Raw genomic sequence first — 15508 nt, 5'->3', positions numbered from 1 at the left:
TCTTTTAGAAAGGGTTCAATCTGGCTTGATGTGGATTTACAATCAGTGGTGCAAGGTTCTTTATTTCATTTGGGTTCTGATAATTCCACGGTTTCAGATTCAGTAGTAGCTATATCGGCTAATTGATCATTATGCATAGCTTGTTGGCCAGTAAAAGACTGGGATGATTAGCATGGAGTAATGGTTGAGTCTAACTCGATGGACGGGAAATTCTTCTCTCTGCCTTATCAATAAATTAAGTTTTGTCTTGACTATCTCGTCTGAGAAAAGTGTTGAACGCTCTACAGCAGTTAACATTTCCAGTTCTGATTATCTTCTTTAATTGTGTAGTGAAATGCTTGTGTTCCAACAGTGCAGTAATATCTAACAATTCACAACAATACACACACATCTAAAAGTCAAATAATGGAATTAAGAAATATATAAATATTAGGACGAGCAATGTCGGAGTGGCATTGACTAAAATACATTTAGAATAGAATACAGTATATACATATGAACTGAGTAAAGCAGTATGTAAACATTATTAAAGTGACCGGTGATTCCATGGCTATGTATATAGGGCAGCAGCCTCTAAGGTGCAGGGTTGAGTAACCGGGTGGTAGCCGGCTAGTGATAACTATTTAACAGTCTGACGGCCTTGAGATAGAAGTTGTATTTCAGTCTCTCGGTCCCAGCTTTGATGCACCTGTACTGACCTCGCCTTCTGGATGATAGCGGGGTGAACAGGTCATAGCTTGGGTGGTTGATGTCCTTGATGATCTATTTGGCCTTCCTGTGACATCGGGTGCTGTAGGTGCCCATCGGGTGCTGTAGGTGATGCGTTGGGCAGACTACACCACCCTCTGGAGAGCCATGCGGTTGTGGGCGGTGCAGTTGCTGTACCAGGCGGTGATACAGCCCAACAGGATGCTCTCAATTGTGCATCTGTGAAAGTTTGTGGGAGTCTTAGGGGCCAAGCCAAATTTATTCAGCCTCCTGAGGTTGAAGAGGTGCTGTTGAACCTTCTTCACCACACTGTCTGTGTGGGTGGACCATTTTAGATCATCAGTGATGTGTTTGCCGAGGAACTTGAAGCTTTCCACCTTCTCCACCGCGATCCCGTCAATGTGCATAGGGGCGTGCTCCCTCTGCTTTTTCCTGAAGCCCACTATCAGCTCCTTCGTTTTGTTGACATTGAGAGTTTATTTTCCTGGCACCACTCCGCCAGGGCCCTCACCTCCGCCCTGTAGGCTGTCTCATCATTGTTGGTAATCATGCTTACTATGGTTGTCATCTGCAAACTTGATGATTGAGTTGGAGGCGTGTGTGGAAACGCAGTCATGGGTGAAAAGGGAGTAGAGGAGGGGGCGTAGCACACACACTTGTGGGGCCCATGTGTTGAGGATCAGTGAAGTGGTGTTATTTCCTACCTTCTCCACCTAGGTGCATAGGGCGGAGTTCAGACCCAGGGCCCTGAGCTTGATGATGACCTTGGAGTGTACTATGGTGTTGAAGGCTGAGTTATAGTCAATGAACAGCATTCTTACATACAGTTGAAGTCAGAAGATTACATACACCTTAGCTAAATACATTTAAACTCAGTTTTTCACAATTCCTGACATTTAATCCAAGTAAAAATTCCCTGTCTTAGGTCAGTTAGGATCACTACTTTATTTTAAGAATGTGAAATGTCAGAATAATAGTAGAGAGAATTATTTATTTCATCACATTCCCAGTGGGTCAGAAGTTGACATACACTCAATTAGTATTTGGCAGCATTGCCTTTAAAATGTTTAACTTGGGTCAAACGTTTCAGGTAGCCTTCCACAAGCTTCCCACAATAAGTTGGGTGAATTTTGGCCCATCCCTCCTGCAGCAAAGCACCCCCACAACATGATGCTGCTACCCCTGTGTTTCACGGTTGGGATGGTGTTCTTCGGCATGCAAGCCTCCCCCTTTTTTTCCTCCAAACATAACGATGGTCATTATGACCAAACAGTTATATTTTTGTTTCAATAGACCAGGACATTTCTCCAAAAAGTACGATCTTTGTCCCCATGTGCACAAACCGTAGTCTGGCTTTTTTTATGGCGGTTTTGGAGCAGTGGCTTCTTCCTTGCTGAGCGGCCTTTCAAGTTATGTCAATATAGGACTTGTTTTACTGTGGATATAGAGACTTTTGTACCTGTTTCCTCCAGCATCTTCACAAGGTCCTTTGCTGTTGTTCTGGGATTGATTTGCACTTTTCACACCAAAGTACGTTCATCTCTAAGAGACAGAACTTGTCACCCAAGGATGAACCAGACTTGTGGAGGTCTACAATTTTTCTTCTGAGGTCTTGGCTGATTTCTTTTGATTTTCCCATGATGTCAAGCAAAGAGGCACTGTGTTTGAAGGTAGGCCTTGAAATACATCCACAGGTTCACCTCCAATTGACTCAAATTATGTCAGTTAGCCTATCAGAAACTTCTAAAGCCATGATATTTTCTGGAATTGTCCAAGCTGTTTAAAGGCACAGTCAACTGAGTGTATGTAAACCTCTGACCCACTGGAATTGTGATACAGTGAAATAATCTGTCTGTAAATAATTGTTGGAACAATTACTTGTGTCATGCACAAAGTAGATGTACTAACCAACTTGCCAAAACTATAGTTTGTTAACAAGAAATTTGTGGAGTGGTTGAATAACAAGTTATAATGACTCCAACCTTAGTGTATGTAAACTTCCGACTTCAACTGTAGTTATTCCTCTTGTCCAGATGGGATAGGGCAGTGTGCAGTGCAATGGCGATTGCATCGTCTGTGGATCTTTTGGCGCGGTAAGCAAATTTAAGTTTGTCTATGGTGTCAGGTAGGGTAGAGGTGATATGATCCTTAACTCGCTTCTCAAAGCACTTCATGGCGACAGTCATTTAGTTAAGTTACCTTCGTTTTCTTAGGTACAGGAACAATGGTGTACATCTTGAACCAAGTGGGGAGAGTAGACTGGGATAGGGAGAGATTGAATATGTCTGTAAACACTCCAGCCAGCTGGTCTGCGCATGCTCTGAGGATGCGGCTAGGGATGCCGTGTGGGCCGGCAGCCTTGCAAGGGTTAACACGCTTAAATGTCTTACTCACGTCGGCCACAGAGAAGATCAGGCCTCGTCAATGGCACTGTTAAAAAAGATGGTGTAGCTTGTACGGGAGCAAGCCGTCGGTGTCCGCAACATGGCTGGTTTTCCCTTTGTAGTCCGTGATTGCCTGTAGACCCTGCTACATGCGTCTCGTGTCTGAGCCGTTGAATTGCGACTCCACTTTGTGTCTGTACTGACGTTTTGCCTGTTTGATTGCCTTACGGAGGGAATCACTACACAGTTTGTCATCAGCCATATTCCCAGTCACCTTGCAATGGTTAAATGCGGTGGTTCGTGCTTTCAGTTTAGCATGGATTCTGCCATCTATCCACGGTATCTGGTTTGGGTAGGTTTTAATAGTCAGTGGGAACAACATCCCCTATACGCTTCCTGAGGAACTCAGTCACCGTGTCCGTTTATACGTAAATGTTATTCTCCGAGGCTACCCGGTACATATCCCAGTCCGCGTGATCAGAACAATCTTGAAGCATGGGTTCCGATTGGTCAGACCAGCGTTGCATAGACCTTAGCACGGACTTCCTGTTTGAGTTTCTGCCTATAGGAAGGGAGGAGCAAAAATGGAGTCGTGATCAGATTTGCCGAAGGGAGGGTGGGGGAGGGCCTTGTAGGCATCCTGGAAGAAAGTGTAGCAGTGGTCGAGAGGTTTTCCCAGCGTGAGTACTACAGTGAATGTGTTGATAGAACTTCGGTAGCGTTTTCCTCAAATTTGCTTTAAAATTTGCTTTAAAATCCCCAGATACAATAAATGCGGCCTCAGGATATGTTGTTTCCAGTTTGCATAAAGTCCAGTGTAATTCCTTCAGGGCCGGTATCGGCTTGAGGGGCAATATACACAGCTGTGACTAACCGAAGAGAATTCTCTTGGAGGTAATACGGTCGGCATTTTTAGCTGATAAATAAATTACATAGCTGGTTTCTAAACAATTATGGACTGCAGGATACCATTATTACAATATTCGTTTTTGTTTCTGTATTTAACCAAAAAATAATTTCTGACCGACCGTCTCGATTCGGTCTTATGTAGCAAAATTTGAAATTGTGTTTTTTACATTGGATAAAAGTAGAGACTCAGAGCTAGAAAATGGTATATCATACACCACAGTTGAGCAACAATGGGAAAGTAATTCTGCTTTGAAAGTTGATAAACTTGTAACCTCACTTTTGAGAAAATGGCCTTCGAATGTTATGGTACCTGCTGGGAGCTCTTCATTTTCTACACACATTCAGAATCATTCTCACCCTCTTAACCTCTCTGGGGTATGTGGGACGAACTCGTCCCACCTACGTAACAGCTACTGAAATTCCAGTGGCGCGATTTTTGAATCGTTAGAAATACTATTACTTCAATTTCTCAAACATATGACTATTTTACAGCTATTTAAAGACAAGAATCTCGTTAATCTAACCCCACTGTCCGATTTCAAAAAGGCTTTACAACGAAAGCAAAACATTAGATTATGTCAGCAGAGTGCCCAGCCAGAAAAAATCAGACACCCATTTTTCAAGCTAGCATATCATGTCACATAAACCCAAACCACAGCTAAATGCAGCACTAACCTTTGATGATCTTCATCAGATGACACACCTAGGACATTGTGTTATACAATACATGCATGTCTGTTCAATCAAGTTCATATTTATATCAAAAAACAGCTTTTTGCATTAGCATGTGACGTTCAGAAAAAGCATAACCCCCGCAAACTTCCGGGGAATTTACTAACAGTTTGCTAAATTACTCACGATAAACGTTCACAAAAAGCATAACAATTATTTTAAGAATTATAGATACATTACTCCTCTATGCACTCGATATGTCCGATTTTAAAATAGCTTTTCGGATGAAGCACATTTTGCAATAATCTAAGTACATAGCCCGGCATTACAGGGCTAGCTATTTAGATACCCACCCAGGTCAGCCTCCACCAAAATCACATTTCCTATAAGAAAAATGTTCTTACCTTGCTTGTTCTTCATCAGAATACACTGCCAGGACTTCTACTTCAATAACAAATGTTGGTTTGGTCCCAAATAATCCATCGTTATATCCAAACAGCGACGTTTTGTTCGTGAGTTCTAGACACTATCAGAATGCTTCTTCACGGTCCTGCGCATGGCGCATTGGCGTGTCAAAAATGTCTAAATATTCCATTACCGTACTTCGAAGCATGTCAACCGCTGTTTAAAACCAATTTTTATGCCAGTTATCTCGTAGATAAGTGATAATATTCCGACCGGGAGTATGCATTGAGCCTAAACAGCCGAATAAAATTTCTCCTCAGGAGCGACTCGTGCACGCGCCTCATTCAAAGGTCCTCTGAGTCGACACTTACAAAAGGTGATAATGTGTTTCAGCCTGAGACTCCCTCGTAAACCTTCAGTTATTTCCCGGGCTCTGAGAGCCTATCGGAGCCCTGGGAATTGTCACGTTACAGCTAAGATCCTTACTTTTCAATAAAAAGATGTAAGACGCACGACTCCTTGTCAGACAGGGTACTTCCTGCTTGAAACCTTGTCAGGTTTTTGCCTGCCATAGGAGTTCTGTTATACTCACAGACACCATTCAAACAGTTTTAGAAAATTCAGAGTATTTTCTATCCAAACCTGAACAATAATATGCATATTCTAGCTTCTGAGTTGGTGTAGGAGGCAGTTAAAAATGGGAACATATTTTTTCCAAAATTCTCAACACTGCCCCCTAGCCCAGACAGGTTAATCTTTAGACCCACCCATGGCTTTAAGGATTCACATGTGAAGCTATGTACTAAAAAACCAAAGCTTTCCAAGAATAAAGGCTGGTTTATACTACCGGTGTGTTCATAAATTTTATCTGTAGTGCCAGAGTGTGCTCTGGGCGTTCGAAACTCAGAGCTTTGTCAGATTGGCCGTTCGTAAATTCAGAGCGTTTCGTTCTCGGAGTGTTCAGAGCGCACACTGGGTTGAGGGGTTGATCCGAGCGTTCTGACCTAACAAAAGCAGTCAAGCACCCAAGCTAACTGGCTAACATTGGCTAGCTTGCTAGCTAATTCCATACACAAATGAGAGAACAGCTCACTCTGACCAATTTACTTGCCCTAACAGAGCTGGTTAGGGTGTTTTTATGTTAACCAGAGCATTGGTGACTGCAACTCTGCTGCTGGCAACAATTTAATTACACTTTTTTTGCCAACGTTTACTGGCACTGGCCATATTCAACGGGTGTTGAGCGTTTGTAAATTCGTCAGTTATTCTGCACTCTGGCAGTCTGATGAGAATGCTCTGAAGTCGGAGTAGATAGCCAGAGCGGATTTACCAGTTACATCTATCGACAGTTTTCGCAATGACATCATAAACATTCTATTGTAATAGTTACTTCCATAGTGGAGTCTGTTGTTTAGACATGTAGCTAGCTGGCTAAACAATGAACCATAATCCCAACTCATAATGTTACTACTCTGCATGAATCTGCAGGTAGCTACCCAACCAGGTTCAATGTTAGCTAGCTAACATTAGGCTATAACTAGCAATGCAAATGGCTCTGAGATATGAATAATATTACTACACAGATCATACAAGTAACGTTAGCTAGCTAGCTAACAGTACACTTTAACTTCAACTGAAATCGACAAAATTAGAAGCGTGTAATATCTAAAAATGTAGCTAGCTAGACTCTCTTACATGGATGGACGCTTCTCCCTCTGTCACGGATAACATGGTTGCCCTTAGTTTGAAGATGTGATCCGGAGCCTTCTGTGTGTTCTCTTTTCGACTCCGTCTGCATATTTGCAATTAAAAGCCAGAATTATGTCCATCTCCTTAGCTATAGTACTCTAATTCCACTGATTTCAAAACTCTGTCCTCCAGAAAGTGGAGAGCAACACTTATGCAGTTCTACTACGTGATATCTTGTTTAAAAAGGATTACCTACACATACTGACCAGCTCATATTATAGACAGAAGTGTGCTACATGGCAGACCAATCCGAACTCATCTCTCAGCATTTCCAGCCCACTCATTATCTCAGCCAATCATTGCTACCGGGAAGATTGCGGTCTTTTTCTGTGGCTAAACCAACTAGGCTTGTAAACTTAGTAATTGTATTCATATTTACAGATGGCATACAAGTGTGTTAAGGTACATGAAAGTTCAGGCATTTCTGCCCAAAAACGCATTTTGATTAAATGTATATATTTTTTAAATAGTTTAAATGGTGCTCCTGTGAAGTAGTGACACAGCATAGTTTCCTGAAACAAGTCACATTTGTGTAAATATTGTTAATGTTTTGACAAGCAAGCGGAAAGGCAGGTGGAGGACTTTTGAATACACGTGCCGGTGTTCATTGATGGGCTTCCTGCCTCTGCTGAGATGGGTCTGGCGCGAGTATCCAGGACGTAGGCTACTGGCGGGGCTCACTCTAGACGGAGAGGGAATTGTCAGACATTCTTGTTTGTGTCGTGGAAATACTTCTTAAAATATATTTTTAGACACTTGAGCTTGTGTATTCAATATAGACTTTATTACAAAGTAACAAGCCGAGCTGGTCCATGGAGCAACTGCCGGTCCCAGACTCAGATCACTTTATATACAGTTTCAGTTTGACACAACATACATATTCACTCCTCTTTATGTATATGATCCACATCTTTTGGTATTCTGCCACTATTGTTTCCTAATCTTACTTGTAGTCTATCTACGGCCATCTTTACTTGGTTTCTCCTCCCCTTCTTGGCACATACTTCAGGTCATAGATTATATTGGTGGCGTAACCATAGCAACGATACAAAAAATGTCCAAGGACATCCACAGGATTAGGCAACGGCCTCCCTCAAGCCCACAATGGCCCAGTCTCACACACACATTCACAATGGCCTCCCCCCAAGCCCACATTGATTGTACTCACCACTCCGAGATGCACAACACATGCATCGGAAAATCACCCATACTTGGAAACCGAATGCTGGTTGATAACAAGTGTGAAGCATCAGACGTCAGGGAGATTGTGAATATGTATTTATTTTATTTTTGGGGGAGTTTGAAAATGTACTGGCCCAAGTGGGCGATATGAAAGCTTGATTAACTGGCCCGGCATGCTTCGGCAGAGGTTGCAGGGCCAGCGGGCTGCCCTGAATGTCGAGCAATGCTTATAGAGCAGGTGTGTTTCTTGGAGCATTTCTATATCGATATGGTTTCTTGAAAGGATATCAAGACCGCTGACACGTTTGATAGGACGTAAGGTATTTCAAATTCCAAGAGAGAATTGCTATTTTTGCCATTGTTTTTCAGAAAATAATGTTATATTAATTATAGAATTGTTGTCTTTAGTGTTGATAAGCCGAAGGATGTGTAACTAAAAAGCAGGACCCACAGGGAAATTCACCCATTGATTGTTCTCCACCCAGAAAACCCTCCCTGTAAACCATCCCCCCCTTCCCTGACCCCCCTTGCCTAACAGATTTAGCTTGCATAGCTGCAGATTTCACCTCATTGTAGGTTGCCCTCTGTTTTAGCAGTTCGGCACTCAGGTCTGGGTAGATGCTGATCCTCTTTTCTACATAGGTCAGAGCCCCCAATTCTGCTGCAAGGTGAACAATTAGCTTTTTGACTTCAAAACTGTGCATTTGTACATTCATACAACGAGCCATTCTGGCGAGGACCCGTGCAGTGTGCAATGTTAATTCGCGGCATGGGACCCAGCTTCTCCTGCCCTAACAGTTCATAGAAAACATTGCTCATGAAAGAAATTTGGTTGCCCCAGTTCCAAGTCCAAATACCCGCACATTGAATTTACAGGAGGGATTTTCAAGTGATTGTTTTCTCTTTTAGGAGATTGATTGCCCCTTCTAATTTAGCATGCGCTGTTTCCAGGTCATTCTCCAGACTTTCCACTTTAGTTGAATAGGCATCCACTTTAGAAGTGAGCAATGGAAGTGATTAATTTACTGTTTTAATTGCAAGTTGAGGGCAGAGGTCATCTCTGGGATAGTAGCAGCCAGCTCTTTCTGTTGTCTGGTGTTATGCCACCATTTTGCCACAGGTAAATTGTGGACGGACAGATTATGCTATCTACTGGAATGAAATAGACCTGCACCTTAATGAACGTCCCACACCTTAATATGGTGTTTACAATTGACCATTTTCGAAATACATAATATTTTTGCAAAAGAAAGCCACGATAAGGCCACGTGTTTCAATGCATGCCACCAGAAAATAGGCTACTTTGTTCTGAAATAGCCTAGGCTACATTCCGCCCCCCCCCCGCCCCCTACATTTTCTTATGTGCAATGCATATTCCCATATGCTAAAACCTGTTGAGGACAGACGTTCCGCTAGCGTAACGCCTCGCCAATATCCAATGGTAGAGCGTGGCGCGAAATACAAAAACCTCAAATGATATAATTTCAATTTTTCAAACATACGACTATTTTACACCATTTTAAAGACAAGACTCTCGTTAATCTAACCACATTGTCCGATTTCAAAAAGGCTTTACAGCGAAAGCAAAACATTAGATTATGTTAGGAGAGTACATAGCCCAAAATAATCACACAGCCATTTTCCAAGCAAGCATATATGTCACAGAAACCCAAAACACAGCTAAATGAAGCACTAACCTTTGACGATCTTCATCAGATGACACTCCTAGGACATTGTTATACAATACATGCATGTTTTGTTCAATCAAGTTCATATTTATATCCAAAAACAGCTTTTTACATTAGCATGTGATGTTCAGAACATGCATTCCCACCCAAAACTTCCGGTGAATTTACTAAATTACTCAAACGTTGACAAAATACATAATTATTTTAAGAATTATAGATACAGAACTCCTTTATGCAATCGCTATGTCAGATTTTAAAATAGCTTTTCGGCGAAAGCACATTTTGCAATATTCTGAGTACATAGCTCAGCCATCACGGCTAGCTATTTTGACACCCGCCAAGTTCGGGGCACACTAAACTCAGAATTACTATTAGAAAAATTGTATTACCTTTGCTGATCTTCGTCAGAATGCACTCCCAGGACTGCTACTTCAACAACAAATGTTGTTTTTGTTCCAAATAATCCATAGTTATGTCCAAATACCTCCGTTTTGTTTGTGCGTTCAGGTCACTATCCAAAGGGTAATGTGCGAGCGCATTTCGAGACAAAAAAAATACAAAATGTTCCTTTACCGTACTTAGAAGCATGTCAAATGCTGTTTAAAATCAATTTTTATGGTATTTTTCTCATAAAATAGCGATAATATTCCAACCGGACAATAGTGAATTCATTCAAAGAGAGAAAAGAAAAAACAGCATGGTCGCAGGACCGCGCATCTCCAATCTCTTTGTCACCAGGCAGACCACTGACAAACTGTGCTAGTATACTCTGCCCAGAGACAGGAGACGCCTCAATCCGCTTTCTGAAGGCTTTAGAGAGCCAATGGAAGCCTTAGAAAGTGCTTCGTAACAGCTCAGAAACTGTAGTTTCGATAGAGAACCAAAAGAAGAACTACAAATTGAGACAGGCCACTTCCTGAATGGAATCTTCTCAGGTTTTTGCCTGCCATATGAGTTCTGTTATACTCAGACACCATTCAAACAGTTTTAGAAACTTCAGTGTTTTCTATCCAAATCTACTAATAATATGCATATTCTCGTTTCTGGGCAAGAGTAGTAACCAGTTTAAATCAGCACAGGAAAAAAATAAAAATGTATGAAATGTATGCATTCACTACTGTAAGTCGCTCTGGATAAGAGCGTCTGCTAAATGACGTAAATGTAAATGTAAATCGGGTACGTTTTTTTCATCCGGCCGTGAAAATACTGCCCCCTATCCACAACAGGTTTAAGTATAGACAAGTAGAGACATATTTTTGTTGATTTCTATATTGTTATGCAAGATTGAGACTGTTTCACTATTTCTTCTGAATTTATTTCTAAAACAAATTAAATATTAAGGCTACTTTGTTCTGAAATAGGAACATTTTATTTGATAAAAGGCCCATAATTCCTATATAATGTTGATAATGTCCTTGAGACAGCCACATAATTTGGTGCAATAAAGCGTAGGCTGCTGTGCTGATGAGAATAAGCAAATATCTATTATATTGACAAGATGTTCGACTGACCCCTCAAACCAGGGTTCTCCAACCCTGTTCCTGGAGAGTAGGTTTTCAATCCAACCCCAGTTGTAACTAACCTGATTCATTTTATCAACCAGCTAATTATTAGAATCAGGTGCGCTAGATTAGGGTTGGAGTGAAATCCTACAGGACGGTATCTCGCCGGGAACAGGGCTCAAACAATAGAAATGCATGTCCGCAAAAGCGAACGGCAGGTGGAAGGAGGCGCGATCAAGTGGGAACATTCTAGCTAGACAATGATCTTTTGTAGAAAATATTTAATACAATCGTAACAACCTAAGCATTATGAAACTTCTATTCGATCCAATAAGCCTTAACCTCTCTGGGCTAGGCCTTAACCTACTCAACAGCCAGTTGAATCCCGTGGCGCGTTATTCAAATACCTTAGAAATGCTATTACTTCAATTTCTCAAACATATGACTATTTTACAGCATTTTAAAGACAAGACTCTCATTAATCTAACCACACTGTCCGTTTTCAAAAACGCTTTACAACAAAAGCTAAACATTAGATTATGTCAGCAGAGTACCCAACCATAAATAATCAGACACCCATTTTTCAAGCTAGCATATAATGTCACATAAACCCAAACCACAGCTAAATGCAGCACTAACCTTTGATCTTCATCAGATGACAAACTTAGGACATTGTTATACAATACATGCATGTCTGTTCAATCAAGTTCATATTTATATCAAAAACCAGCTTTTTACATTAGCATGTGACTAGCATGTGACTAGCATTCCCACCGAACACTTCCTGTGAATTTACTAAATTACTCACGATAAACGTTCACAAAAAACATAACAATTATTTTAAGAATTATAGATACAGAACTCCTCTATGCACTCGATATGTCCGATTTTAAAATAGCTTTTCGGTGAAAGCGCATTTTGCAATATTCTAAGTAGATAGCCCGGCATCACAGGGCTAGCTATTTAGACACCCAGCAAGTTTAGCACTCACCAAAGTCAGATTTACTATAAGAAAAATGTTATTACCTTTGCTGTCTTCGTCAGAATGCACTCCCAGGACTTCTACTTCAATAACAAATGTTGGTTTGGTCCCAAATAATCCATTGTTATATCCAAATAGCGGCGTTTTGTTCGTGCGTTCAAGACACTATCCAAAAGGGTAAATAAGGGTTACGAGCACGACGCATTTCGTGACAAAAAACTTCTAAATATTCCATTACCGTACTTCGAAGCATGTCAACCGCTGTTTAAAATCAATTTTTATGCAATTTTTCTCGTAAAAAAGCGATAATATTCCGACCGGGAAATCGTTTTTTATTACAAAGAGAGTGAAAGTAAAAGCATGCTATCCCCTCATGCCCGAGCCTCAGTCTGATGGCCCTCTGATAGAGCACTTGCCAAACGCGCTAGTGTGTTTCAGCCTGGGCCTGAAATTACGTCATTCAGCTTTTTCCCGGGTTCTGAGAGCCTATGGGAGCCGTAGGAAGTGTCACGTCATGCCAGAGATCCCCTGTTTTTGTTAGAGATGATCAAGGAGGGCAAGAAATGGTCAGACAGGCCACTTCCTGTAAGGAATCTTCTCAGGTTTTGGCCTGCCAAATGAGTTCTGTTATACTCACAGACACCATTCAAACAGTTTTAGAAACTGTAGGGTGTTTTCTATCCAAAGCCAATAATTATATGCATATTCTAGTTACTGGGCAGGAGTAGTAACCAGATTAAATCGGGTACGTTTTTTTATCCGGCCGTGCAAATACTGCCCCCTAGCCCCAACAGGTTAACTACTGTATCAAAATAGCAAATCACTTTTATCTTTACCAAATTCGACACTCATTGCCCCCCATACAAAAACTCCTCACTTGGTCTGCTTATCGCTGACTAAGTCTGCTCAATCTGCGCGGACAGATTTTGGGCAGAGACCCTGCCACTTTGCCTCTTCCTCTCTGGAATAAGTGTCGGCAGTAATTTCCTTTTTGAAGTCAATCCACATGGTTGGGAATTTATTTTGGACTAATTGAATAATTCCGTTATACAATTAGGGTATGCACGGATTGACAATTAATTCACACGTGGTGTGAGAGGATGCTATATCAGCCTCTTGAGGTTGGATGACTGAAATGCAGGGTAGTAAATAACTCCCTAAATGCAGAGCCCTACCTATCACATAGCACCCAAACTTGGGCAGCACAACCCATTACATACAGCCTTGGTGCTGCCAGGGAGATCAAATGGCCAACGGTAATGGCTTCGACAAAATACTAGGAATACATCATGAAAATCAACATTAGTCACAATATGGATTAGAGTATTCATCACTTTTTTTAGGCTAGATGCACCCTAGCTTTGATTTGACTGACTCAGTCATTCTCATGTTTAGTTAGACATGTGATGCTTACAAATAGAATAACTAAATTATACTTCTATGGTATGATGTTTCTAAAGGATCTATTCATGCTTTCTTGTTTGTCTTTTACAGGCAACGTTTCAGAGCTCTCCTCGGCATGCCTACCTTTCCCACAGCCAATCAGGACAGAGGTTCTACCACCACACCAAGTAAACTGGCCACAACCACCACCAGCAATTAGGGATTGGCATCATTCTCCACACAGATTTAGGCTTCAACTTCAACTGCTGAAATAGTACATCAATGTAGCGTTTCTTCTGCCAAAATGTTGCATTACATCCCATAATGTGTATATTGACTACTTTCAGTATGCATTAGCATGTTGTTTTCTGATTTTTATATTTAAAAATCTGAATTTCAATAGGTAAGCTTTCTGTTTCATACAGGGTGTCTCAATCATGACATACTATGAGAGAGAATTGGTAGATTCAGAACGATAATATTTGCATTCCAAACAATGGTGCTGTTTTCATTGTTGATGTGTTAGCAAATGAACCCAAGCTTCAGTACTCTGTGCTATTCACTTTTTACTGATAATGAAAGCCTCTTAAAATACTCTTAATGTGTTCTTAATCTTATTTAATACATTTTAAATGATTAAATGTAAACCCTTCTCAGGGCCCATGGAGGAAATGATCATTTGCAAGGATGAACTCTTCGATTCACTTAAACATGCTGTATTTGTGGAAGCCATATTTTCATAAACTTTTTAAATGAAAATCTGCTAATTTTATTAAATTGCACTTAAACTAAACATGCAAGGGCTTTTATTTTTTAATGCAGAGGCGTATGGTGATGTGTAAGAAGAGAACATGTGACAAGATATGTGGGAGGGAAGTGAAGGTGTTAATCTTTGTAAAAACGAAAGAAAGAACTTTGAGATGATGGCTTGGAATAGATTTTTTTTTTCATACAGCGATGAATCTAAGGAGAGGTCATTCACAAGAAGTAAAGCATAAAAAAATTGTTACAGGATCACATGCAGAAGAGTCTTGAATATATGCCAGTCTGTGGGAGAGAAGAAGGGCGGAAGTTGATTATGCACTTTTTAGTGGTTAGGAAGAGAGGGAGGGCGCGAAAAATGAAGAAAAAATGGCCTGCTCTCCAGTGACTCGTCATGTTTCAGATTTCAACTTAACAGAAAATAAGTAGGTCGATATCAAAGATATAAAAATATAGCCTACTGTTTTTGGATTCGACCCGTTCCCTTCTGGATTTTACTCTTCACATTGCTATGGGACTGATGAAACTGAAACCAGTGTGTTATTTGAATGAATCACTGAGTCTGTTTTCTTGTAGTTGAAAGCACTGGGATGACTTGACTTTTTATGTGGGTGATGTATCCATTTGTGAATTTTGTACAGTTGCTTTTGGAGTGAGTGTTATATTCGCCCGTTTTCCTTTTTTTCTCTCGTGTATATAGCTTTTTCCATTTCACGTCAAGTACTGAATTTTTTGGTTTCCTATATTTGTCATTCAATCATGGTGGCTATTGGCTAATATCCTTCAAGTTTATACATTTTCCTCACAGATAACGGGGTCTTCATGAGGGTGTTCCTTTGCTTTAAAAAAAAAAACGGTTGATTTCTACTTCCGAAATTGTTCAAGCAATACAATTGGTTACCAATGATGCTCTTTTCCTGATGTTTTGACCTATTTGACTATACTCAGACCAACCTCCATTTCCGGCTTTTAGTCAGTTAGAATTATAGGAGCAATTTTACACCTTTTGTTCACTATTGTTTATCATGGATCTCTATGCAACCTCTCAATCTTTCCATCTCCCCAGAGTTTCAAACACACTCATGGAGACCTCTTTCTCTACTACTTTTCCAGGCATCACCAATGACAGGTGGGTGATTCAATTGCAGGAGTAGGTTGCCATTGATATTCGATAAACATGCT

The 15508-nt window shown here is 40.8% G+C and overlaps 1 protein-coding gene across 3 annotated transcripts in view; it reads left to right on the top strand.

The window, feature by feature from the left end:
- Positions 1–14357, top strand: part of LOC115154927 (G protein pathway suppressor 2) — a 41969-nt gene extending 27612 nt beyond the window's left edge. For all 3 annotated transcript variants that reach the window (XM_029701646.1, XM_029701647.1, XM_029701645.1), the window contains exon 12: positions 13676–14357. In XM_029701646.1, the coding sequence (XP_029557506.1) occupies positions 13676–13756 (81 nt within the window). In that variant the 3' untranslated portion in view covers positions 13757–14357. The remainder of the gene's footprint in view (positions 1–13675) is intronic.
- Positions 14358–15508: the final 1151 nt, after the last annotated feature.

This window comes from Salmo trutta, chromosome 19, assembly GCF_901001165.1.
Source record: "Salmo trutta chromosome 19, fSalTru1.1, whole genome shotgun sequence".
NCBI classification, from domain to species: Eukaryota; Metazoa; Chordata; class Actinopteri; order Salmoniformes; family Salmonidae; genus Salmo; species Salmo trutta.
This window is presented reverse-complemented; position numbering and strand designations above follow the sequence as displayed.